Source organism: Eublepharis macularius, chromosome 4 (genome assembly GCF_028583425.1).
Source record: "Eublepharis macularius isolate TG4126 chromosome 4, MPM_Emac_v1.0, whole genome shotgun sequence".
NCBI lineage: Eukaryota > Metazoa > Chordata > Lepidosauria > Squamata > Eublepharidae > Eublepharis > Eublepharis macularius.
The window spans coordinates 50155933-50183008 of NC_072793.1; the positions used below are offsets into that span (position 1 = coordinate 50155933).

Sequence of the window (27076 nt, forward strand, 5' to 3'; positions counted from 1 at the left end):
TTGGACTCGTGTTAAAAATAAGACCCAGATTTTCACTTTTCTTGAAAATTAAACAGACACCTAAAAGTTCAGTGTGCAGAATCCATGGCTGGAGAAATTCATGTTTGTCCTTCACTTCATTCAATGGAATAGCTAATAGTTCCCAGTTTCCCTGCAAGATGAACCTAAAGTACATCAATACATGGCATCCATCATGGTAATCTGGAATGTTCATATACTTCAGTTCTAATTTGGTGCTTCAGAAACCCAAATCCCACTAAACCTCAGCAAATTGACCTGGAGAATTGCTGAATAAATTGGCAGGACAGTGCATAGACCAGGAGTCACACCACTCCAGGTGTTCGAGAAACACCTACCAAGTGTAGATTTTCTGAATATTTTGTTTCTGAAAGTTAAATGTAATGAATACTTCAAAATTTCCCCCCTTTCCCTAACTTAGATGCCTATCCTAAAAGTGAAATGATTTACACATGGAAAAAAGGACCGCTCTATTCAGTGGAAGTACCACAAGAGTCTTCCAGTCTTCTCCAGTATGATCTCATAGGACAAACGGTTTCTAGTGAAACTATTAAATCCAATACAGGTAAGACAATAGCTGTATAAGGAGTTCTAAAATAAGACAATGGCCACTGTAAGAACTGACTTCCAGATGGTTCCAACCTTATCCAAAATGTACCTCACTAGTCTGAAAGTGTTGGAAAAGTCCTACTGACTTCCTCTTGGAGACTGATTTGCAAAATGGTACTTTATACATGCTCTCACTCACAATATGTGGCTTGTTCGAGCTAAACAGGTCACTTGCCCTCGTTTCCTTGATAGCCCAAATGGACCCTATCTGAAGGAGTCTTATAGATTTTTAAAGCCTTTCATGACCTGGAACCCACATATGTAAAGGATATGACCCAGTGTGCCAGCTACAGTCTTTAGGCAGCCATTTATTGGCTGTCCCACCATTTAAGGTGGTCTGTATGGCATTGGTCAAAGCCCTGACTTTTTCCATTGTGGCTACTGCTCAGTGGAATGGGCTTCTTGAGGAGGAGGGCTCTCTCTGGAGATCTTTAGGAGATGCTGAAGGGCATGTTTGTTTGCCAGGGCTTTTGTTTGCACAATTTGGCCTGAATCAGGCTGCTGCAGAGCGTAGGAGCCAGATTCGGGCCAGATTTAGGCCAGAATCTGGCCAGATTCGGGCCAGATCCAGCCACTGCAGAGCACAGCAGTGCTCTGCAGCAGCCTGATTCAGACCGATTTGGGCCTGAATCGGGCCCGACTTGGCTCCCTGCAGAGCACTGGAGCACTCGCAGGGTGGTCTGCAGCCTGTGCAATGATGTCAGTTCCCAGAAGAACAGGTAGGTGCCAGGCCTCCTTCCTCCCACCTGAGGGGGTAGGGGGACCTGGCAACTCTACTGACCTCTCATGAAGAAAGGGAGAGAAAGCTCTCAGGTCCTTTATCACTGAGAGTATCTTGTGCCTTCTCCAATTTGGCCGTGTTTTACGTTGGGGTAGGGAAAGCACGTGCTCAGCAACATGCAGCCTCTTTGAGAATATAGGCCTCACAATTGCCCTTGGCCCCTGCAGGAAGACTGCCTTATTGGAGGGGTGGTGGTAAGATGTAGCCTGACCTAGAGCCAAACTAAACATAACAGTGGAAATGGATTCATCATGTGGCAGCTGATGCCATTTTAGAAGCTGTTGTAGATCTTTAAACATTTCTGCAAGGACCTGACCCAGAGTATTCTTGTGGCACAGCAGCAGCAGGAGCTCTTGTTCCCACCACACTTCTCAGGTGCTAGAACAGTCCCCCATTGTTGTTTTAGTGCCTGAAAAGACACAGAGGGAGAACACAGGTTCCTGGGGCTGCTATGCTGTGCATGCATTCCAGATCAAGGTCTTGCAGCAATTTTTAAAGAACTACAACTGCTTCTAAAATGGTGTTGGCAGCCACAGGATGGCACCATATCTGCTGTCACATCTAGTGTGGCTCCTCTGCGTCTAGACCCCAAACAGGTTGCAGCTGCCTGATTTACGGGACTGCAAGCAAATGTTTGCCCCTAATCACCCCCTCTCCCCGTAGATGAACTGGCCTAGGATGATGGTGCAGCCTCTGCCTCTGTCGTGCCCAGCATCCACATTCCAAAGATAGATAAAAAACAATTGCCTTGGCAAAACAGACAAGCAAAGAGAACTGCAGAGCAGAGAACCAAAGAGCAAACTCATGTAGATCCAGGGCGCCCTTCTGGAGCCGCTCAGCCAGAGCAATGATTGCTGGAAAGTGAAAGTGCTGTGCCTAGAGGTGGTGGTCCCCTTTGGTGGGCCTGGGGAGGTGGAGTTAGGAATAGGGAGGGGGTAAAAGAGAGCTTTTACCGCAGGCTGGGGAGATGAATGGAGAGCAGATGCAAAAGCCCAGAGAGAGAGCGAGACAGACAGAGACAGAGAGACAGAGAGTGAATACAAAGCACCACTCTCCCAGGGGAGCAATGGAGGCTGAAGGGTGATGTAAGCCAGTCCCGTCCTCTCCAATTTTGAGGCCTGGGAAGCTCTAGTCAGGATGGTGGACCAGCAACAGGAGGACCTGCCAAACTGGAGCTCCTACACTCTTTTGACTGGAAGATGCCTCTGTCAGTTAGAATATCTGCTGAGTCAATCTCTCTTTTTACTGCTGTTCCCTCTTGAGGCATGTGCAAAATGCATACAGCAGAACACTGTAATAATGGCCATTTATGAAGACTTATGAAGGTTACTCAACTTCAATATATTTAATGATTGGATTAGTTGGGCTAATGATATATTAAAGAATCAAGTAGACTTGATTCAGATTTTGATTAGTTAATATCCACGTGGCGCAGAGTGGTAAGCTGCAGTACTGCAGCCCAAACTCTGCTCACATGACCTGAGTTCGATCCTGGCAGAAGCCGGGTTCAGGTAGCCGGCTCAAGGTTGACTCAGACTTCCAGCCTTCCAAGGTTGGTAAAATGAGTACCCAGTTTCCTGGGGGTAAAGTGTAGATGACTGGGGAAGGCAATGGCAAACCACCCCGTAAAAAGTCTGCCAAGCAAAGGTCGTGATGCGACATCCCCCCACCCCCCATGGGTCGTCACTCTCTTTATTTTTATTTATTTCATTCATACTCTTCCCTTCTCCCCAGCGAGGACCCAAAGCAGCTTACATCCTCCTCCTCACCTCCCATTTTATCCTCACAACAACCCTGTGAGATAGGTAGGTTAGACTGAGGGCCAAGCTACACATGACGAAAGACACTTGCCTGGCAAGTGGATTGAGTGGAGGGCAAGTGAACAGGGAGAAATACACTTGCCATTCAAGTGTCATTCGTCATGTGTAGCTTGGCCCTGAGAGTGTGTGACTGGCCCAAGGTCACCCAGCAAACTTCCACACCAGAATGAGGATTCAAACTTGGGTCTCCTAGATCCTAGTCTGGCACTGCAGCCATTACACCATGCTTGCTGTGCTGCCATGCAGCAGTTAATGCTATAGGCAAAGAATGCAAAATTAACAAATACAGTGTTTCCTAAGGGAAGTGTGAAGCTTGAGTCCACCACCAACCTTTAGAGATTATTTTGGCTTTGAAGTGGAACAAATAAAACTATTAGTAGGCTTTGCAGACTATGGGAAAATGCAGAATGTGAAAAATGCAGAATGTGCTATTAGGCATAGTCTTCAGTAAGTGGTTGGGCTATGAATCAGCATTCTGCTGGTTCAAATCCCACTATTGCCATGAGCTTAGCAGGTGGCCTTGGGTAAGCCACCTCTCAGACCCAGTTCCCCAGCTGTATTGTGGGGATAATAATAATACTGCCTTTGTTCACCACTCTGAGTGGGGCACTGATCTGTCTATAAATGCAGTTATTAATATTAATTAAAAAGCAGATTGCTAGTCCATATGGCTGTGAAATTATATATGAAAATATGTAGGCAGAATGATGGTTGAATAATATTTACATTCTGGTATGATATTTTGCCCCACCCACACACCAGTGGCTAGAAAAACTAGAATGGGTTCTGCAGCATAGTATAGACATCTGCAAAGTTATACAAAGTAAAAGAATATACACAGATTTGATCAATTTACACAGTTTATTCAGGTTGCAGAATACAGCTTTTTCGGGCATAGACGTTTTAGAGTACATGCAAACCTGCCTCTTTGTTTAATTAGAACGTTCCAAGATTTTCTAACGCATGGACAAAGATAATTCTGATGTACTTGTTTCCTAACAGGTGAATATGTAACAATGACTGTTTATTTCCACTTACAAAGGAAGATGGGCTACTTCATGATACAGATATATACACCCTGCATCATGACAGTCATTCTTTCCCAGGTGTCTTTCTGGATCAATAAGGAGTCTGTTCCAGCTAGAACAGTTTTTGGTATGCGATATTATGATTTTGGTCCCAGACCACATGACATTGTTCTGTTCACTTGTCATTGGCAACCCTCATTGCCTGTGTATTTGCTTTTCGTGAATACTTTAAGCGCACTACTTCTGTCACCAAAGGAAAATTGGTTAGTACTGTGTTCAGATAGACATTTCATTATGATTGCAATCTTGTCTCAATATGTGTTTTGGATCGATAAAGAACTGTGGCTACATCCACACAAGGGCACAAAAATGTAGTCTCACCATGGTGGTAGCAGCAGCTGGTTCAAGAAGGGTGTCTACAAACTCCTGTTCCTGAGCCATATACTGCTGCTACCGTCCTGGTTCCCTCTCTTTCTATTAGACCTGTACAAAAAGCACAGGCACAAATTTCACTGGGACCCCCATGGCCCGGGACCCCCTTTCCCCTCCCTTTCCCTTCTGAGTTGTGCTGAAATGCTATGCTGTGCCTGGGCAGGTAAAGGGGAAAAGGCTCTTTAAATGGCTGAAATGTGGAGAGAAACAAGGAGCTTTTCTCCGCCATTTTGAAGACTCACTTTAGTTCTGTCCCCTTCCCAAGGATGGCTAGGGGGAAGCAAGCCCGCTTGTGGGAAGGGCAGAATAGAAGCTGAATTAAATAAATAAATCAATAAGCATCCATCCAACCACAACTGTTCCACAATTTTCTCATTACTTCAGAGAAAAACGAGATTTATATTTTTTCTAGAGTAAAGGAGAAAACAAGAGTCAGAAAAGTCAAGCACACACTGAACATCACATTGTTTGAATGCCCCCCTTTATGTGAGGACTTCATTCGTGCATTCGTTTGTTCATTCGTTTATTCTGCTTTTTTCCCTGAAGGGACACAGAGTGGCACACAAAATTAAAAAAAGCCCCTCAATATGAATAAACCAAATAAAACAACACTCTGCCCTGGGCTAGTTCTTCCCAAGGATCAGCTAAGGAGTCAAGAGATTTGGCTTGTGCCCCTGAACATTATAGCACCTGCATGGAGAGGGAGAGTAGTAACTCAACCCCGATGGAACTCAGCTGCTTCCAGCAAGATCTTTCTTACCCCATCCCCTCTGATCTCCATGCAAGGAAAAATCTCTTTGTGGACACAGCATGAGACTGCTATTAATTGTTTTTTATCATGACCTTGTTCATTCAGTTATTCATTCAATGTATTAAAAAGCTCCTTTGGAGATCAAAGTTAATTTTTTTAATTAAAGAAAGAGTGATGAAATGAATTAATATACTTGAGTGCTTTCATATTAAATGTGTGTGTGAGCATGTGTGTATGCAAATCTTGGTAAATCTATTGGCTCTTTCAATAGTATGGTAAATCTATTGGCAATTCCTTACTTAAACCAGTGTTATATAGGCCGTTTCCACATGCTGTTAAAAAGATGGGCTACTTACTGAACACTGGCGTTTATTTTCACAGATTCCAGATGCCTCCGATTTCAAAGCGGAAGCAGGCAGTTTGTCTTTCATCTGATCAGCGTCTTTTCTGAGACCGGGATTTCCCGCCCTTTCCTGTGCCGGGTCAAGGACGCTGATTAAACAAAAGACAACCTGCCTGCTTCTGCTTTGAATTCGGAGGCATCTGGAATCTGTAAAAAAACCCGCCAGCATTCAGTAAGTAGCCCGTTGCTTTATCAACATGTGGAAACGGCCATAGTCTAATGTTGTTTTTATACCTAGTGATTTGGAAGTAAAGCCTATTGAATTCACTTCCAAGTATGCATGTATCGATCAATCAATCAATTTATTGAAGTATGCATGTAGAGGATCAGATTGTAAGTAGGAATATGTTGTCTTTTGCATGCTTACTTCTGAATAAAAGTGTGTTGTTTTGGCTACAGTCCTGTTATTTGGCTGTAAGGCTCTTTGAAATTCATTGGATTTACTTCTCATTAATCGTAGATAGGATTCGGCTCTTGCTGAGGTGTAAGTCTTGTTGAACAGGTGACATTATTTCTAGTAAACATACTTAGAATTGCAGTGTGCACTATTACCACTTGCGCGCACTGTTACCAGGGATTAAATGCTATTGAAGGCAACAAGATTTACCTCTGATTTAACATATTTACAATTGTGCTGTACATTTGTAGTCCTAAGGATACTTATCGCAGTAAGCCCCATTAAAATTAATAGTCCTTGTTTCCAAGAAAACATGGCTAGGGTCAAACTGTAAGGCAACCAACTGATTGGAAGAGTGTGTGGGACTTACACTAAGGTAGTGCTTGCCTGCATTCCTAAAAAGGATATAAATGAAGGGCCTGACATCTTCCTTTTCATTGTATCTTTCAGGGATTACTACTGTCTTAACAATGACCACGCTGAGCATCAGTGCCCGCCACTCTTTACCCAAGGTGTCTTATGCTACTGCTATGGATTGGTTCATCGCTGTGTGCTTTGCCTTTGTCTTCTCTGCACTTATAGAGTTTGCAGCTGTCAACTACTTTACCAATCTCCAGACTCAGAGAGCAATGAGGAAGGCAGCCAGGGCAGCCACACTAGCAGCCGCCCTCTCAGCAGCTACCGTACCGGCAGAGGATGCGATAGTCTCGGTAATTGCTCACATTTCTGATCATAAACATTGTATAGGAAGAGACAGCCAAAGTAGTGAATGCCAAACAATTGAACAATGTTAAAGTGATCTTAGTTTGGAAAAGGTTACATAACTAAGGCACATCAATTCAGGAGTTAAATAAGTTGCGGCCAGATCTACAAAAAGTGAAAGCCTGGGGGTTTCTAAAACGGTCAGTTAAAACCTTGTTCCACACCTATTTTATTATGACATTGTTCTTTAGGCCTTTTGATTTGTGTGTAAGAAAACACTGTAAAGATTAGACATATTCATGAATATCTGTGTCACAGATTACTGTTCAAAGGAACAAGAGTGTGTATTGGCCAGCTATTCTTGGATCACTACTCACTGGCATTCTGTAAGTGGGTCATTGGGGAAAAAGGGAAATTAGACTTACTTTACATAAACTTGGCATCTTCAAATAATCTTGGCTGTATTGGTGGCAGCTCAGAAAAAGACACAGGAGTGCAACTCTCATGACAAAAACACAACTGAAGAATGCCTTAGCAGCAGAGCAGTGGAAATGTGAGAAAACCTTCAGTACTTTATGCTAGTTTTCAAACAACCATTGGTTAGAGAATTATTATTTCAACACATTTTGTTGCTTATTCCTGTCAAGACTTCCCTACTGTTCCCTCACATCACAGTCCATTTCCTTTTACTTCAGCTAAAGAGGACATGGCTTCTGCATTTCAAGATTTCTGTTGTCTTAAAAACTATCGCAGTAAAAGTAGGTTGTCCATGATGATGAAGAGGGCAGGACCCTTTGATTTCTTCTCAGTCTGGCCAACCTGTTTTTATAGGTACCATTTTAATAACAATAATAATAATAATATTCGATTTATATACTGCCCTTCAGGGCAACTTAACACCCACTCAGAGCGGTAAAAGTATGTTATTATTATCCCCACAACAAACACCCTGTGAGGTGGTTGGGGCTGAGAGAACACCTGAAAGCTGTGAATGACCCAAGGTCACCCAGCTGGCTTCAAGTGGAGGAGTGGGGAATCAAACCCGGCTCTTAACTCTTACCCACTACACCACACTGAGCCTGCATCCTAAAGAAAGGGTTCCAGAAGGGTTCCAGAAGGCACTCAGAGAACCATGAAAAAGTAGAACAATCTTCAGTTCTCCAGTTCTAGGAAATGCATGGCCACTCTCCCTGCTTTGACTCCTTACATATTGCACGCATGTTCTTTCTACACACTGAACAGCTGGTGTGTATCAGTCTCTGTGATACAGATGCAATTGAAATACAGTGTAGAGTTATTTTGTCTCCTCTCAAAAAACAGCTGGATATAAAGCAGAAAGGGATCATCACAATGATCAAGAGGTTGGAACACTTCCTTAGGAGGAAAGGCTAAAGTCTTTGGGTCTCACTGATTTTGACAAAGAAAAGAGGTGACATGACAGAAATCAGTAAAATTACACCTGGTGTGGAGAAAGTGGATAGAGATAACCTTTTCTCCTATCGTGATATTAGAACTCATGGTCACCCAATGAAATTCCACACCTCCTTTAATCCTTGCACTTAGGTAATAGACTGTGACACACGTGTTCCCTCTTCACCTGATTGCAGTGCCTTGCTCACGGAGCTCAGTCCTGCCCAGTGCTGAGCTTGCAAGCGTGCACACCTGCGTCTTTCCCAAACAGCCGCCCTTGCCTGGTTCCTCTATCTCATGGCTGGCTCAAGGGGCTCAGGCTTCCTGGGTATCACTTTCTCCTCTGCTCTGTCTGAGCCCTCACCCAAGCCAGCTTCCCCACAGATCTACAGATCCCTGGCTGTGTTACTTGTCGCTCCGTCGAAAGCTCTTCTGGTGCTCTGGCAGGCTCCGGTGCAGGCTCCTCTGACATAGAGGCCGGCTCTGCCAGCTCCTCTAGTTCCTTGTCCTCCGAAGAGGACTGTACTGCGGGTGGTAAGGTGATGGGCCAAGGCTGGCCCATGACACCATCCCCCTGGATAGCTCCCATAGGGAATATTAGAGGTGGCTGGAGCACCTTTTTTGGGAGATCATAAATGGCATCCCGAAGTCCAATTTTCATGAAACTTGTTTGTGTGGGGGCATTAGAGGACAGTTAAGAGCAGGTCCCCAGCAAGTTTGGTAAAATTCAGTCCAAAAATGCCTGCCATTTTTGGACCAAAAAGCCCCCAATTGTGTTTCCCATTGGAAACAATAGGTGAATTATCCGAATTTGCTCTATGTTGCTGAGGAAGATTTGAGCATGTGCAAAGAGAAGGTGGATCATGGGATATCATCCCTTATTTCGGAGGAAGAGGGAGGAACCCTGTGCCAGTTTGTACACAGGATTGACTGCCATCTTGGTGATGTGTGTGAGTGAACAGGAAAGTTAACGTGGAAACATGAGTAAGTGCGATCATGTGCTCTACACGTATAATTTGTCTTTAGTTCAGCTCTGAGGGTGGTTGGATTGGAGGATGAGATCTTGAGTTTGACAGTCCAGCAATATCAGTTTAAGAGTGATATGAGGATCCTCTTCCAGGTTAAAATTATGGAATGGCCAAGACTTTTCCAGGCTAATGAGTAAAAAGATGTGACGTGGAGTGATGCTAATGTACATATCCTCTCCTAGAGCATGTACTCAGGAGCACTGTTTAGTTGTGCTTTTAATCCTTCTTTTTTGCTCACAGCCTCTCTCTTGCATGCTGGAAGGATGTATCATGGATACTATACGATCACTATAGAATTTAGCTTTTAAAATCAAAAACCTGGTTGTGAATTAGATTTTTTACTCACAGTTTTTATCCTACCCTTCCTCCAAGTAACTCAGGGCAACATACATGGCTGTCCCCTCCTCCATGTTATCATGATAATCCTGTGAACTGGGTTAGAATGAGAGAGAGTAACTCGCCCAAGGTCACTTCTTGGTTGAATCTGGGTCTCTTCGGTTCTAATCTGAAACTCTTAGCAGTTACACCACATTGACCCTCATGTTAGATGTTGGATTTAATTCACTATGGCATTCAATGTTATTTACGTTTGACAGAAGCGTAACTTTACTAATTACTGTGTGCATAAGTTATGGATGAGATGTATTCCTCCCTTCCTAGATCAGACCATGCCAAAATAACTGCCTTCAACATGCTTAAAAAATACTGTTATTGAGTGAAACAAGAGTGTGAATGGTGGCATGATTTCATGATAGGAGGAGTCAGCAGATTTGCAGTGAACAAGCACCTGCAATAGATATCCCACTCCCCACCCCAGTCTCTCCCACTAACTGCTGTTAGTCCTTTTTCCTGCAGCTAGCAACAATATGACTAAACAGCCATTTCAGTTTTAGAAAAACCTACACAGATTGATCATCGAACACATAGCTGACCTCCTACACTTCAGCTACTATACACAGAATAAAGAGGGAGATGTTGATTTCTCCCTTTGTTCTTCAGGTTCTCACTGAGGGTTGCCATCTCTTTGATGGAACTGGTTCTGTGGTTTTAACATCTCAGGAAGCCACAAACTGTTGAAGAGCTTTTTCCACTCCTGCATATTCATGGAGGGTGTGTGTGCGTGTGTGTGTGTGTGTTTGTTTGTTCAAGGCTTTACCAGGATACCAGATTGTTACAAAGCTGTTGAAGCCATAGAACCTCTATCCTACACAAGTATAATACTTTATACCTGATCCTTGTATTTCTTACAGCCAGAGTTAACAGTCCCTCAGTAGCACCATACTCTGGGTCAGTTTGTGTTTTCATTGCGTAAATCAAACAGTAACACTTTATCTGGACTGTACCATACTGGTTTTCAGATGAAGGATAGCATTTTTTTTAACTCCATATGAAAAGCTTCCTCCCTTACACATAACAAAATCACATACCAGGGAGAAAAATAGCATTCCATTTCTCTGTTATGCTAGTCTTCTCTGTGCAGGGATGTTTTCTTTGCCTGGGAGAGCAGTCAAACATACAATCTTACCCACCCTCAATCTGAAGACATACATTTTAGGAAAAGCTTTATTACTTTTTGTTAACTGTACAAACTGGCCCAGACTATTGATCTAATATGGATATGGTTCAAGTGGGATAAATAAACAGCAGGTGCAGATTTCACAAAGACTAGGTATCGGCCTTAAACTTAGTTCCCACAGGGTATTTTGCTGACAAATATGCATATATTTAAAAAAAATACTTACACAAGATTAGATTAGGGATCCTCGAACACCCGCCAATTAGGCTGACATCCAGTTTGCTGATTGTGGACAGAGACTAGATTTTTCTATGATTGGTTCAATAGTTCATTGATCTCTATGTGGGTGTTTGGTGGGTTTTTTTCACGCTGTTCCTTATTAACCATGCGGTACAGTGCAACTGGCTTTTCATTCATGCACATTCTCACATAGCCTAATCTTCTCCCCACCTCATACTGGCTGTGTGAATACTCTGGTCAGCAGGTAATTGTTTAAATAAACAACTGAATCACTTGTAAATCATATAAATCAGTCATCTATAAATACAGTGTTTCAATAAAATCGTACCCTATGATGTTTGTCTATGTCCGTGACACTGGCTAGGAAGGCAGTGGCACTTTGTGACTTGCTTCCTGTGGGTGTTCTGAGCATCGTTCCCCAATGTGGCACCAGCACTATGTTTCAGGAAAGTGTGCAAGGTTCTTGCTCAATGGGATTTGTGGTTGAAAGGTGGTTCCCACCTTGAAAAAAGCCACTGCCAGAAGAACAGGTAAGCTGTGAGGTTCCCTGAAGTGCAGAATTCATGCCAGAGATGGAAATAAATGTGGCTTTTTTGAATGAAGATGATTGTGAATGTGATTACCACAGGTCTTAGTGACACTAATGGCCACTGATCAGTTTGAATCAGTGGCATCTTTGCGCATGTGCAATTTTGGGAAAACCCAGTGTAAATTGGTTTGGCCGGTGTTCACAGCTGCTTGGCATGAACCAAACAAAGTGATTAGCTCACATTTAATTGCTAAGTTTAACAATTGAATGTGTTGAATTGAATTCAACAATTGAATTCGCGGCGCCCCTTGCCTAGATTAGCAAGTTAAGAGACATGAACATCCGGTAGAGGTAGACTCAACTATAGATAAAACACTGGCCCTCCAAGCTCAATGTTCAGTAAAAACATATAAGGAGTGGGGGAAAATGGCTGTCTGAGCCCTTGGTGAGCCAGTTTCAGTTCTGTGGCTAGATACAATTGCATGAGGTAGAACCGTAATCTTTTTACTCTTCAACTTAACATCTTAGAGAAACTTTTAAGAATGAGCACACATAATATACTTATTAATGTTCAGAAAATGCAATACGACTTTTTAAAAATGTCATGACATTTCAGAAGGGCTCAGTAGATATAACTGAAATACCATTTGATTTGTTTGTATCATATTGCTTGTTAGGTACAGAATGTAAGAGCAAATGGAAGTTACAATGGAAACATAATCCAGCAGCACTGAATAGGCAATTTTAGGGATGGATGGCCATTCCGATGACTAAGGCTGAAACAGATGAATGTTGATTTGGAAGTGAGCCCATTGAACGCCGTGGGATATAAACGTGTATATGATTGGACCGTGCATGTAATTTGCATCACAGTCCTAAATGGACGAGATTTCTTTGTGAGGAATGAAACCTATGCAAACAGACCAAAGGGGCAAACCAACCAAAGACTTCAATAATAGGAAGCATCTCAGAATGGAAATTATAGTTTCCAATCTAAGGAACTGTTCAGACTTTCATTTTCTGATACTGTACCAACTTGAATTTCATGCTCAGAGAGGTTGCTTCTTTGAGTGTACCTTACATGTCCTGCTGCATGTTCAAAGGGTAAATATAAAGAGAGGAGTTATGGTTAAGTGGTAGAGGGTTTTGCTTTGCATGCAGATCAGGTAGCAGGTGATGTGAAAGACTTCTGCCTGAGACCTTCGAGAACTGTTGCCTGTCAAAATAGATAATATCGATCTTAATAGACCAATGACCTTACTCAGTAGAAGGTAGCTTCAGGTGTCTTCATAGCAGAAAGGAATTTCACATCTGCAACTTTTAAACTTGTGATTGAGTTTTCATGTTGGTTCAGCTTTCAAACAGACACCTTCTTATGATATATCTGAATTTATGCATTTTGGGAAAGGGACAATGTCATTTTCAGCTTTTCCGCATGGGGCTTTCACATCAGTTCTGGCCCCATACTTTTTCAGTTTATTTCCTGATTTCTGCATTTTTTGTGCCTTTAGTTTTTGCTTAGGTTTTTTTCCCCCAGTTTTTTTTTCTGGTTCTTTTGAAACCACTTTTACCCTGATCTTTTCCTCAGCTGATTCTGAGTTGCCTTTGTTCCTCGTGCATATCGTTTCTTTCAGTTTTGTTTGTCCTGCCCACTCCCACCCACCTCCAACCCACTTTCTCAAGATGAACACATGTTCATCCTCATCAAATAACTCCTCCCTCCCTTCCCCATGCCAGGTTTCCTTTTCAGTCTTACTTCCTTTCCTGGTACAGCTCTTTTGATAATAGCCTTAAGCCTGATCCCACGTTAACAAACAAAGACCAAAAATACTAAAAGTACTATTGCCAATAATAGTGATAAAAGAATCTCACTCCAATCACAAAAGTTTCTTAATTTTAGGCTGGATTACTAAAATGCAGGATGCCAGTCAATCTTATTTTAAAATTCACATGATGCCATGAACAGAGTCGTTGAACTTTCCACTCCAAGACCCAACCTTTGCCAGGTAGCAAAGAGGAGAAGGAGGGGTCGTTTTGTGAAGAATTTAAGAAACACCTCCTTTTTTGGGACTAATAACTTCCTCGCCAAAGGGCTGAATGACTAAACATGTACAAAGCACATGCTTAAATGATGCATTTTGTGAATTACACCAACAGTTAGACACTGTGCTTAAACCTTTAGTAAAAAGACACTGTGGTGTCCGATGTACCCTAAACATAATTTTTTTGGGTGAATAAGTTGCAAATTAAGGTTCATAGTAGCAACAGGTATGTGGCTTAAAGCATTATCCCATTGCTTTAGCAAAATTGGATGCTCCAGATGGTTATTACATTCATCTTTTAAGGCTCTGTGTATCAAATTTATTAACTGACCTCAAATATTTATATTCAAATGTAGGTTTTGCTTTCTGTATTGATTCAATAAAAATTTCCAAAAGTAGGGGAGATTCTGAAGCACTCAAAGCTGCTAGACTATATTTGGACACCAATAAATGTTGCAGTTGTAAATATTGCCATTCAGCAGAAGTTGGCAAATTTTGACCTCAGTTGGAAAAATGACAAGAACTCAACATCATTATCTATCAATTGATCAAAAGTAAATTGGATGCTCCAGCTCATTATTCTACTAATCTTTATTTCTTTGTGTATCATATTTATTGACTGACCTCAAATATTTATATACAAATATTGTAGATTTCACTTTCTGTATTGATTCAAGAAGTATCTCCAAAAGTGGGGAAAATTCTGAAGCACTCAAAGCTGATGGGCTACATTTGAACACCAACAAATGTTGCAATTGTAAATATTGCCATTCAGCAGAAGTTGTTTGTTCGTTTATCAAGTTTAAAAGTGCAAAAGTACAAAAGTGCCAGTGTGAATAAATACAAAATTAATTTTACAATATAAATACAGAATACAAAAATACAGAGTCATATATAACACATGAAATCCTTAGAAAATATTCAAAGTCCGTAGAACTCGTTCAAATCATTTACAGTGCAAGATGCCAACATTAGTGGGAAAGCCAGTAGGTAGGGAGTTGTGCGGAGATGTTAGTTCATTCACAGTCCAACAACTTGAATTAATACTTCAAAAAAACACCGACGACGGGAATATGCAGGCAATTATCATTAACCCGTTTCGTGAGTGAAAAACTCACTTCATCCTGGGCATAGAACAGTTCGGACCGGACACAAATACGTTACATACTCAAAACACACTCTCCTACGGCTTATGAAAGGATGGTATTAACGGACTTATGAAAGGATGGTATTAATGGACTTATGAAAGGATGGTATTAACGGGAAGTCCGTTAATACCATCCTTTCATAAGCCATAGGAGAGTATATTTTGAGTATGTAACGTATTTGTGTCCGGTCCGAACTGTTCTATGCCCAGGATGGAGTGAGTTTTTCACTCACGAAACGGGTTAATGATAATTGCCTGCATATTCCCGTCGTCGGTGTTTTTTGAAGTATTAATTCAAGTTGTTGGACTGTGAATGAACTAACATCTCCGCACAACTCCCTACCTACTGGCTTTCCCACTAATGTTGGCATCTTGCACTGTAAATGATTTGAACGAGTTCTACGGACTTTGAATATTTTCTAAGGATTTCATGTGTTATATATGAATGGACTCTGTATTTTTGTATTCTGTATTTATATTGTAAAATTAATTTTGTATTTATTCACACTGGCACTTTTGCACTTTTGCACTTTTAAACTTGATAAACGAACAAACAATTAATTCATAGTTGTGGTTCCCTGGTCTTGTTGTTTTTCTCTGGTCTATATACACCAGGGCTGCCCATTGTTTTCTTTCATTCAGCAGAAGTTGGCAAATCATATTTACATCTTAGTTGAGAAAATGATCGGATTAGTCAAAAATTCCCTTATCTGTCTAAACATTCCATATGAAAGATTTCTTTCTGGTTTTTAAATCTGGATTTGACCATAATGTTAGTTTATCATGTGAGAACGGGTCAAGTATTATGCACTATACTTCTCTAGCTGCAGAGATTGTTGGAGGAACAAAATCCATTTTAACATAAGTAGGCCCTAGTGGATTCCAGTTACAAAGTGTTTTTTTAAAAAAAGGCCTCCAAGAGAGCCCAGGATGGATACTCCAATTGACAAGAATGATCCCAGTAATTTGTACACACTAATAAATATGCCTTATAATAAGCACTATGGTCTGGAAAACCAAATCCTCCTTAATTCATTGAAAGTTGCGTCCTCTTTAACGAAATCTTGAGTAGTGTTGAACCCCACATAAATTTCCAAAACAAATTTTATAAATATATCTGCAAGGTATATAAAAAGGGATTTCACACATTACATATATAATATGAGGTATAATATTCATTTTGAATGTATTTAATTTACCCCATAATGACAAGTTTAGAATGTCCATCTGTCCAAATCCAAGGATATATTTGAGATCAGTTTATTAAAATTCAGCAAAATCGTGTACTTAATATTCCTTGGAATCAATATTTCAAGATAAGTAATGGCATCTGGTACCATCGAAAATGCCCCTCAGTAATTACCCTGTGAGATATTGTCTGCCAGTGGCATCAATTCTGACTTTGTCCAATTAATTGAATAACCAGGCAGACCACCAAAACTCATTAATTCCAGAATGGAAGACTAAGGTTCTGAAATAAATAATAAAATATCATCTGCATATAAAATAATTTTAAATTCTAAAGAGTTATATATAAAACCATGTATATTATTACTTTGTCTAATGGCACAAGCCAGAAGTTCCAAACATAAATCAGAAATGAGAGGAGAAAGAGTAGTACTGCTTTGAAGAGGGAATGGTGCAGAAAAAATACCATTGGTCTGAACCTAGATCTAGAGGATGAATACAAAATTCTAATTAATTTCAAAAATTCATGAAGGAAGTACTTCAAACGCTTTTTCAGCATCAAGTGAAAGAACAGCGTTTTGATCAGATCTCTTTCTATTTGATGCAGTCAGGTCAGTGACCAATCCAAGATTATTTATACTTTGTATAAAAATCCTACCTGGTCTACAGGTACCAGAGTTCTAATAACCTTTTGAAGTCTGCAAGAATGGCAGTTAATATCTTAGTGTCCACATTCATCAAAGAATGTATTAATTCCTTGGGTCGTGTGCCTCTGATCAAGCCTGGTTCTACACAGCCACTGTGAAGCGCAGAGGGCAGCCATGTTGAATTCTCTTTGTGAGTGTGCCTGGGTGTGCATGTGGAAGTGGCAAGTTATTCAACAAGCACTCTTTCCTGTCCCCCCATTGCTGCTGCTATCTCCTCTTTCTCCCCCCTTTCTTAATCTCTCATGTTTTGCAGTAATCTTAGGTATGATTCCCTAGATGAAAACCTCAATCAATGCTGCAGGACTTGCTCCTGAATAAACACGTATAGGATCAGGATGTTGGTTACTCTGGGAGGAAGTCCATAGCTACCTTATCTTTTCCCAGTCCCTGTTTGCCAAGGGGTGCTTCCTAATCTCTTTGCAAATCTGCCCCTCCTTCTCCTCTGACATCTGTCAGGCTGGGTCTCATGATGGAAAGGTAATAACTCGGTTCATGGCGTCATGTCAATATTAGCGTTGATTTTAAAAAAAGATCAGAAAGGAAACTGGGGGAGGGCTGTAAGTCACCCCGGGAGGAAGGGTCCTTTTAGCTATTTTGTAGCTAACCTATCCTTTCTCAGTCCCTCTTCATCAGTTTAGAGTGTAACTTGCCCTGAAATTTCAGTGGGAAGTGGTGCCAGAGGGGGAATCAGTTTTTTCCCCCCTTCCCTTGGCTTGGGTGGATATTTTTAAAAAAATATTCACTCTTATGTTGGTAGAACAATATAAGTACGCACAAAAAATAAAGAGGTATGTGTGCTGTGATGTCACTGATGATGCTACTATTGATGATAATACTCTTGAAAGTCTGGGTTATTTAAGGCACATGCAGAACAGTAAAAATGCAGAGGGGAGGGCAGATGGGCAGAAGAACTGTACCAAAGCCCTTCAGAATCCATATGAGTAATCTGGCCATAATCCCCTCACCTCAGCTAAATAAATTCCATGATCTAAAAAGTATCTGTTTTAGATAAACAAATGAATTGATCCCTAAATCAGAACCAAAACAATACAATATGAAGATAAAACTGTGGGAATATTTATCCTTGTAAGAAAGTCCATTCGTTTCAATGGAATTTGCATATCAGAAGCCCATTTGTGTTTACACTGATGAGTTGTGGATTTTTATTTTCAAAACCATACTTCAAGTCCTTAGTGATCTTCAGTAACCTGCCCTGCATTGCAAAGGCCATCTGAGACCAATTTTTGCACTTCTGCTTTAAAATGTTTCCACTAATTAGTTCAGAGAAAGTTATATAATGTTGGGTGAGGCAATTTCATGTGATAGATGGTTGTTCTGTTTTTGCCCAAGTAGTTTGTCACTTTCCATAAGTTGCTTTTCATAGAGCAAGGTTTAAGGGACGCAGTGATTTGTAGTTGTAATATAGTTGAGTATTATACAGTACGGTCTTAAGCAAAGTTATACACTTTTTAAGTCCATTGAAATCAATGTGATTAGAAGGATATATTTCTGCTTAGAATTACATTTTTAGTCAAGGAACCTGGGGGAATGCAATGGAGTAAGATCAGAACACAGGAAAGAAGTGCTTGGCCCAATCCCAGGCACGCATTCTCAGCAGCAAATTCTGAATACTGTGAGACTTAATTCCTAATATTGATTTGTGGTTAACACACTTGCTTAGCAGTACGTTTCATGAAAATCAGTGGGACTTACTTCCAAATAAATAACCTACAAATGCTCTGGAGATGGTGACAAACTGCATGTACTAGTTTGACAATAATTTTAGGTATTCTTCACATTAAATTCTCCAGTTTAAACCAGAAGACAGGCGGAATGTGGGTCAGAATCAGCCCATTCCAAAATAAAACAGCTTCTGACACAGATTTATAAGATGTTCACCTTTGGTGTTTCTGAAACATATGTGAGAGAGCAGGTCCCTGAAATTTTGGTACTGTTCTGCACATATACTTAATGCTAATTTTTATTTTACTTCATTTATATGACCTTTCTCCCCAGTGGGGACTCAGGATGGAGTGGCTTACATCCTTTTCCTCTCCATTTTCTCCTCACATCAACCTGTGAGGTAGGTTAAGCTGAGAGTGTATGACAGGCCCAGGGTCACCCAGTGAGCTTCCATGGGAGAGTGGGGTTTCGAACCTGGTGCTCCCATATCCTAGTCTGACACTAACTACTACAACAAACTAATGAAGCATTCCTGTTCCCAGAGCTTATAGGGAGGAGGGTTTACTAATATAAATGCCAAGGACTGGACGTGTTATCTAATAGAAGTCTTCTCCAAACCAGTTCCAAAATCTACTCTCCAAAGTTTGGCCCTCAGATTAGAGTGTAGTCTGTGAAATTTAAACAGCCTTACAAGGATTCTGACTAATGAACCAAGCAACTGTTTTAAAGCCACAAGCCTATAGTTTTCCAAAAGTGATAACAGGTATCCTAATTAATAAGAAAAATCAAGAATCAGTCAGGTGGACAAATTCACTGAATCCTAGCATTAAATTATTTATAATTGTTTATGTGTTGTGCTTTATTATTTTATCTGGCCCCTATTTAAACAGCTAAAGTTTTATATCCTTACATATCCATGGACATATCATGGGACTTAAGAGTCCAATCCAGGGATGCCATCCCCCCCAAATAATTAGGTATATTAATGGTTATGCCATATATGATGGTAGTGCTACTCGTTTGAACCATGCTGTGTCAGATTATAACCCTTTCAGCTGAACATCAACTATTTAAACCTGGATAGTTGCAGTTAGTGCCCTAGGGAAAAGTGAGGCACTTTTAACACCTAGTCTTTTCCAATTTGGCCATGAGAAAGTGTTCAACAGTGTTATTGACCCTGATGCATACAGCTGTTTGCTGCAGTTGCTTATCTAGGGCTGCCAACCTCCAGGTGGCCCCTGGAGATCTACCAGAATTACAACTCATCTCCAGGCAACAGAAAGCAGTTCTCCTAGAGAAAATGGCTGGTTTAAAGGGTTGATTCTGTGGCATTATACTCTGCTAAGGTCCTTTTTCTCCCCAAACTCTTCCTTCCTCTTGATCCATCTCCAAATCTTCAAGAATTTCCCAACTTAGAGTTGGCCACTCTGTGCTTCTATGGTGACAGAAACTGTTGGCAAGTTGGGAGTTTGGGAAGGTTCAACCTTCCTAAGTTTCTTATGCGAGTTAAATTTGGTGCCTAAAGGCAGAAATAAAAATGGGCTGTATCTCCACTAAGCTGAGAATCTCCTCCAGCTAATGGAACGTGTATGCGAAAAAGGGTTAGAGAATTAAGGCTACTTCTGAAATTCTCGTTCACATTTATTTTGGAGATCCCAAACGAGCTTAAGTCTTGTTTCCAAAGTAAAACAGAAGTGCTTTTTACCTTTGTTTAATTATTATTTCCATTTTATATTACAGTTTATATTAGTTTCTGGAGCAGACAAGAAATCTTGATGAAGCAGTAGCTGCAATGTATTAAGATTCTTTTTGTGTGGTATTTTACCAATGTTCAGGGATGTACCCAGTGCAGTTAACGTCAGTAAAGCTCTGTACAAAAAGAAACTTTGTGCAATTACACATGTAATCAAGATTACTTTTCTTTGCAGCTTATAAATGCAAACGTACACTGGTAATAGCCGACGACGGGGAGGCAAATATAAAATTAGGAAATTGAAAGTTGAGGCAAACTTAATATGCTTCACATTCAGAATTAATTTTAGACATTTTCCTAGTTAAAGCAAAACTCGGGATGCATTGAACACAGGGCAATCTCACAGAACACCGAAAGAATAGAAAGGGGGATATGCTCTGATCCCTAGTTAGAATGCTAATGTTGTTTGGCTCAGCTATGTTTTTTATTATTAATCCCTTCATCAATCCAGTTAAGACATAAAACCTGCATTTAAGTCAGTTTAGTCCCATTAAAGGAGACCAGTTAATCTCAAAACCAAGCACTTCCGGATCAGGCAGATGATATATACTGAAGGACCACACTTTCTTTTGGCTGTCAGTGTGCTTTTCCATGTACTGTTTTATACAGTGTGAATGTTACCCCCTTCTTCAATGGAAGCAACTGCCAGAGCATGGGGGCTGTAATGTTGCAAACCCATTTATTGTCTTGATAATTTGAATTATGTTTTAAATATATACATTATGTTCCCTGGTGGAATAGAGAAAGTAGAACTGCAGTCTGCAGCATCTCAAGCCCTGAGACTCATGGGGCAGGCAGGACCTAGTGATGTCATACCAAATAGCATTACGAACAGAAGAATTTGTACATACTGCTAAGTGTACAGTATCTGTGAATGTGTACAGTTATAATCATGGTGCCTTGGAGAGACTACTATACATGAAAAAAATAAAAGTAAAGAAAAAAGAAAATTAACCATGTGCTGAAAGCAAGATGTAGTTGAATGGCTAGTGCCAGATTATTGCTTCTAATTTTCAAATTTCATGTGCAGTAGTTACTAGAAGCAGGAATGCATAGAAGAAGCCATCTAAGAGTGGACTAGCTGATGGCCCTGAGATTTGAAAGGTCTGCCTTGAGAATGAGCCCTAAAGCCTGGGTCTCCTCTGAAGCCTGGCTGCCATTGCAGAAGGGTTTTTTTGACACCTTGACATTTGGTGGTGGTGGTGGGTGATATGTTTGGATCACCTTCAAAAACAATTGAAGAGCCTATCTAGTCATATCAGCTTCTTTGAAACCGAAGATGTTAGAGAAAAGATGAAGGAGCTTCTCCATCTAATTCTTGGTAATAGAAAAGAGCAAGAGTCCAGTAGCCCCTATAAGACTAACAAAATTTGCGGTAGGGTATGAGCTTTCATCAATCACAGCTCAGTTTTTCAGATACAACTAGAATGTGAGTCCATCTTTCCTTATATCAGGTGAGTGGAATGATTTCAGATGCTGAATGACAATACCAGGTATGTAAATGACAAAAGCCAGTGAATGACAATAGCAGGCGTGATTGGATAGGGTAGGGTTTGCAGAGGGGTGGTGGGTGTGGAGAAATCAGCATTGGCAATGAGACACAAAGTCTAGGTCACCGTTCATCCATGTGGATGCATTGTCTTGAGAGCTTTGTTATCAGTTGCAATTCACCAGTCTCTCTTTCTAATCTCCCTTTGAAATTCCTCTGCAGGATAACTACTACTTTTAGGTCAGCAACTGTATGTCCTGGAAGGTTAAAATGTTCTTCCACTGGTTTTGAATGTTGATGTCAGTCTTGTGCCCATTACCTGGTACCATCTCAGGTTCATACTCCTGCTCATCCTCTAATGTGATTTATGCCATCACGTGTCAGCAATGTCCTTCCACCCTCCACACTGGACAAACTGGCCAGTCCCTTCGACAAAGAATTCCAAAACCAGCATCATATCATCAGCAGAAGCTCTTACTTATAGGACTTCTTTTTAACCTTTAGCCCTCCAATTCTTCCATCATGTCTTATATCTCTATTCAATACTTTAGAAACAAGAATAAACAAAAGATGTAACAGTGGGCAACCTTGTTTTGTACCTCTTTGTATTCCACATGGTTTAGTCAGCTCTCTACTAACAATTTTGTGCTGTATGAGATGTATAAATCTATTTAACCCATTTTATAAAATTTAATTTCCAGTTTAAATTCTTGAAAGCCTTCTCTGCATCTAAAAAGATCAATGCGGTTTGTTTTTCCAAATATTCCAAAATATGCCATACTGTTCTGACATTGGTTGCTTCCTCATGTTCCTTTTTTTCCGGGCTTTCTTTGTCCTGAAGCCGAGTCTTCCCAGCCCGTTTTCATAACTCATCTTCCATATGCAGCGTCCTCATGTGTTTCTTGTGTGTGTTCATAGCGGAAGGAAAAAAGGTCCCAAAGCAGAAAGTGCGTTCTTTCTGCACCTCATCACAAATGAAATTGGTGCAGTCCCACCTAACTTTCCTTTTTTTTTTTTGAGCAAATGTGGGATTGCGCTATATCATTGTCCTGTCTTTCAGTTTCTGGAGAAACTGGGCTTGCGTAATACTCTGTTATCTACCATTGATTTTTCAAAGATTTAAATGCAAAAGTGTTTAATAAGTATGTGAACAGTAAAGTAGCACAATCACATGATTTCATATCCTACTATATATAAGGTAAACCATGTTCCCTATCATTCACTCCTTATCCCCGTGGAGGCGCAGTACGCAGGGATAAGAAGTGAGAGAGAGGCAAAATGGTTTGCCTCTCCGCTGCCTCCTTGGGGCCTCCAGAGGCTGGAAGAGCTCAACACAGGCTGTGGGAAGGCTTAGTGTGGTGGCGAGGCCCTTCTAATGTCCCACAGCAGCGGGGGTGGTGCTCCCCGCCGCCTTCGTGGGGTCTTGGGAGGGCCAGGCACAAGCTAAGCTGAGGGATCAGAGGAGGAGGGAGCCCCTGCTCTCTTCCCCATCCCCCTCTTGACTGATGCCACAGGGAGAGGCGTGGGGGTGAGGGGAAGTGCTGCTAGGAGCTGTTATATTTTCCAAAACAACAGGCTTCAATACTAGTTTGAAATGAAATCAGAAATAGCATTCTGTTCCCAATGTTGTTCCTAAACTGATAATCTGATTGCTGAGTGATCCAGTGTAGCAAGCACTGCATTGTAATAGTGAAAGAACCATTTTAAAAAGTAAAGAAAAAAAGGGGGGAGGACTTATATGTTCACGCATGCGAGCCAGACACTTGTGTGGGAGGAGTAAGAGCAAGAGGAGGGGTTGGAGATTTGTGGGAGGGCACTTCAATAGCGCAAAAAAGCCTCCAGATGCATTGATACATTAGATAATCACGCAAAAAAGCGGCATCAAAAATGAAAACGGAACAAAACAAGTTACACAAAAAACGCTCAAAACCCAGGATCATGACAACCTGCTCGCACATGGGAAACGATGTGTGTAACAAGTGAGATAACCTGCCAAAGTTCTGTTAGCAAGCCGTTTCATTAAGGACGTGTGGAAGCGACTGTTGTCTCTCAACTGCCGTTTAGGTAAAAATCCACTTTGATCTTCATGAATAAAATCCTGAAGAATTATTTTAAGTCTTACAGATAATATAATTGTAAACAACTTATAATCATTATTTAATAGTGATGGTGATGGAGAGTGCTCTCAAATGATAGCTGACTTATGGCGACCCCTGGTGGGTTTTCAAGAGACTAATAGAGGTGGTTTGCCATTGCCTGCCTCTGCAAGCCTGGTCTTCGTTGGAGATTTCCTATCCAATTACTAACCAAGGCTGACCCTGCTTAGCTTCTGGGATCTGACAAGATCATGCCCACCTGGGCATGATTATACTGGCCTATAATTTCTTGTCAATGTTGGGTCTCCTCCATCTTTTGGTTTTAATGTTATGTTAGCCTCGTTCCATGTCTCTGGCAACTTTCCTACCTCTAAAATAGAATTCATCGTATTTTGTAAGGGTTGTAGGCATTTGTCCTCAGAACACTTATAATATCTATCTGAGAGCAGAACCACAAGTGACAAAAGGCACAGATTGGACACTTGTCTGCTTCCCTCCTGGTCTCGCAGCTTCGCTCTCTGACTGCTGTCCAATGGACTTTTCAACTGTCACTTGTCCAACATTCCGCCAAGCTGCCTACATTTCCCATCAAAACTTGAGGGAAGCAGACAAGTGTCCAATCTGTGCCTTTTGTCACTTGTGGTTCTGCTCTCAGAGGCCATCTGGCCCAGGTGCCGTTCGTGGTTTAATGTTTTTATAGCATCCACCACTTCTCTTATTGTTACAGGAAACTCAGATAAAATTTATAGAAGGTTGTGAGTTTAGTATTGTTTCCCATTTCCTTTCTATGTGATTTTCTATTTGTTTTAAATTTGTCTTTACTTTCCCTACGTGGGCTGTTGTTATAAATAAATTTCTTATATATCTCTGAGTGCAATGAGTTCTCAAGGTCTTAAAATGCAGATTCACATGAACACATGAAGTTGCCTTCAGACCAGTTATTTATTTACTTCTTTTATAGTCTAGTGTTCTCACTGAGATGCAAGCTAGTTTAGCCTGCTCAGCAATGGCTCTCTATAGCCTTAAGGAGAGACAGGTCTTTCCTGCCCTTTCAAAAAGAGAAACCTGGGACTGAACCTGGAACCTTCTGCCTTGAAAATAGGTGCTGTAGCACTGAGCCATGATTCTTACAGTAAAGTATAACTACTACACTGTTGTGCATTGCATTTTGTTGACACAACTATGTATTTTATTTGTACCTTTTTATTCATGCAGTACTCTAAAGAGACAATTTACACATATTGTCATATATTTTCATGGAGTAGACATGGGCACAAATTGAAATATGAATCAAATTTCGTGACAAATTGGGCCGATTCGTGTTTCACGAAATGCCCTTTGTGAGGCCACGGTTTTCACAAAATTCATGACTTTTTGGCCCAATTCGTTCGATTTGTGAACTATTTTTGATGCCAGACAGGCTGGCACCGATCCATTGATTCATCTGCGGTCTTCCTGTGCAGTCCCACATGGGACTGTGCATGCGCAGGCCTGCCGACTTCGGAGATTTTTACACCTCAAAGCCACTAGGGGGCGCCCCTGCCTCCTAGCGCGCATGCGCGGCCATCTTTTCCTGCCGAAAAATGGCTCCTAAGAGGCGGGGCACCCCCGACGTACCCTCAGTTCCTTTTTTGCCGCCGACTTGAGAGGTTCTTGCTAGCTCTGCTCTTCGGAATAGCGTTGGTCATGTTTCTGGAAGATGTCTGAGAAAGCTCTATTCAAGCGTTGTTCGACGTGTGATCGAAAAATGACTAAATCAGATGGTCATTCTCAATGCCTATAATGTTTGGGCGAGACACACAATCCACAAACTTGTAAGTACTGCCGAACCCTCACGCTGAAGGCCAGGGCAGAAAGGTCGGGTAGACTTCAGGCCTATCTGTGGCGGCGTGCGATGGCGGTAACAGATCCATCTGCGCCGGGCAAACCTCCCGCACCAGAAAAATCCGCCATTCCGACTTCAAGATCTGCGGAGAAATCGCCACATTCCCGCCAGTCTCCCGCTCATTTTGACCCAAGACCGCCAACCCAGGTCGCTTTGGCGCGTGGCTCCTCGGATCCGATGGCTACCACCTCATCGGATCCGATCTCAAGGTCGAGGCCTGCGTCAGAACCGTCGGGCTCCAGGTCAGGAGATCAACCTAGGAGGGAGGCTTCCGTGCCCCATTCGGAGCCGAAAACCCCTCGGAGTGATTTGCTATCAGACCAACAAAGTATTTCTCAAAGATCTTCGGATCCGAGACCATCGGATCCGTCAGGAACGAGTTTGGAGAAGAAGAAGAAAAAGAAGAAGCACCGTTCTTTGAAGTCGGACAAACAGTTACTCGAGAGTGTCATCACTCCCCAATGAGATGCTACAGCTCATCGAGGTTCAGGGGATGCAACCTCCCCGAAGAGAACCCCGGCATCTGAGAGGTCCCGGGAATTAGATGTAATTATGATAGGAAACCCCCCAACTCCATCGGGTGTACCTCATTCACCCTCTCGAGATTCGTGGTCCTCGCACTCCTCTCGAACGGATAGGGGTCGACCAAGATCGCGCCGTTCAGACAGATACAGCCTGTACTCTGCTAGACACCGCTACTATGAAGAGAGATCTTATGGTTCCGACCATGGTTCCAGGAGACGATCTCGCTCGCCTTCGATGCACGCTTTTTCCCCAGGGGGATCCAGACGGACCCATTTTCTGAGATACCGAGCTTGATGGTTATGCTCCCTTTGAGAGGTCTTATTATTCTCCTCCCTCGGATTCACTGGAGAGAGTTATTGGCCCTTCGGAGGAAGCCTCCCCGACGGAAGATTTTCGCGCTTACAATGAGCTTCTCCAAAGGATGGCAAAGGCGCTAGCGATTGAGGTGGCTTCTTCAGAACCACGATCCAAAGATAAGATTTTGAAACATATGTACTCCGGATCGACTCCGACAATTGCCTTCCCTATGATTGAAGGATTTGTGGAGCTCCTGTCAGGTTTAAACCTGAAACCTGCCTCTCTTCCTGCTACAAATAAGAAGATTGAAAATCTCTATAGAGTCAAAGATGAACAATGTCAATTCTTATCCCTTCATCCGCCTCCGTCCTCTCTTGTCACGGAGGACATGCAATCGATACCCAAGCAAGGATCCCTTTCAGTTCCGGCGTACAAAGATAGTAGAAAGATTGACTCCTTAGCAAGGAAGGTCTATGCCTCAACAGCATTTGGTATTAAAATTGCTAACTATGCGGCGATGATGGCCGCTTACCAGTTGTTGCTATGGACAAAAGTAGCAACATTTGTCCCCCAGCTTCCTGAGGGCCAAAGAGTCTTCCT

The 27076-nt window shown here is 41.7% G+C and overlaps 1 protein-coding gene across 1 annotated transcript in view; it reads left to right on the forward strand.

Moving 5' to 3' along the window:
* GABRA6 (gamma-aminobutyric acid type A receptor subunit alpha6) overlaps window positions 1–27076 on the forward strand; it is a 53687-nt gene that overhangs the window by 5357 nt on the left and 21254 nt on the right. Inside the window, exons 5-7 of the mRNA XM_054976953.1 lie at window positions 440–583; window positions 4231–4383; window positions 6690–6949. Coding sequence (XP_054832928.1) covers window positions 440–583; window positions 4231–4383; window positions 6690–6949 — 557 coding nt within the window. The remainder of the gene's footprint in view (window positions 1–439; window positions 584–4230; window positions 4384–6689; window positions 6950–27076) is intronic.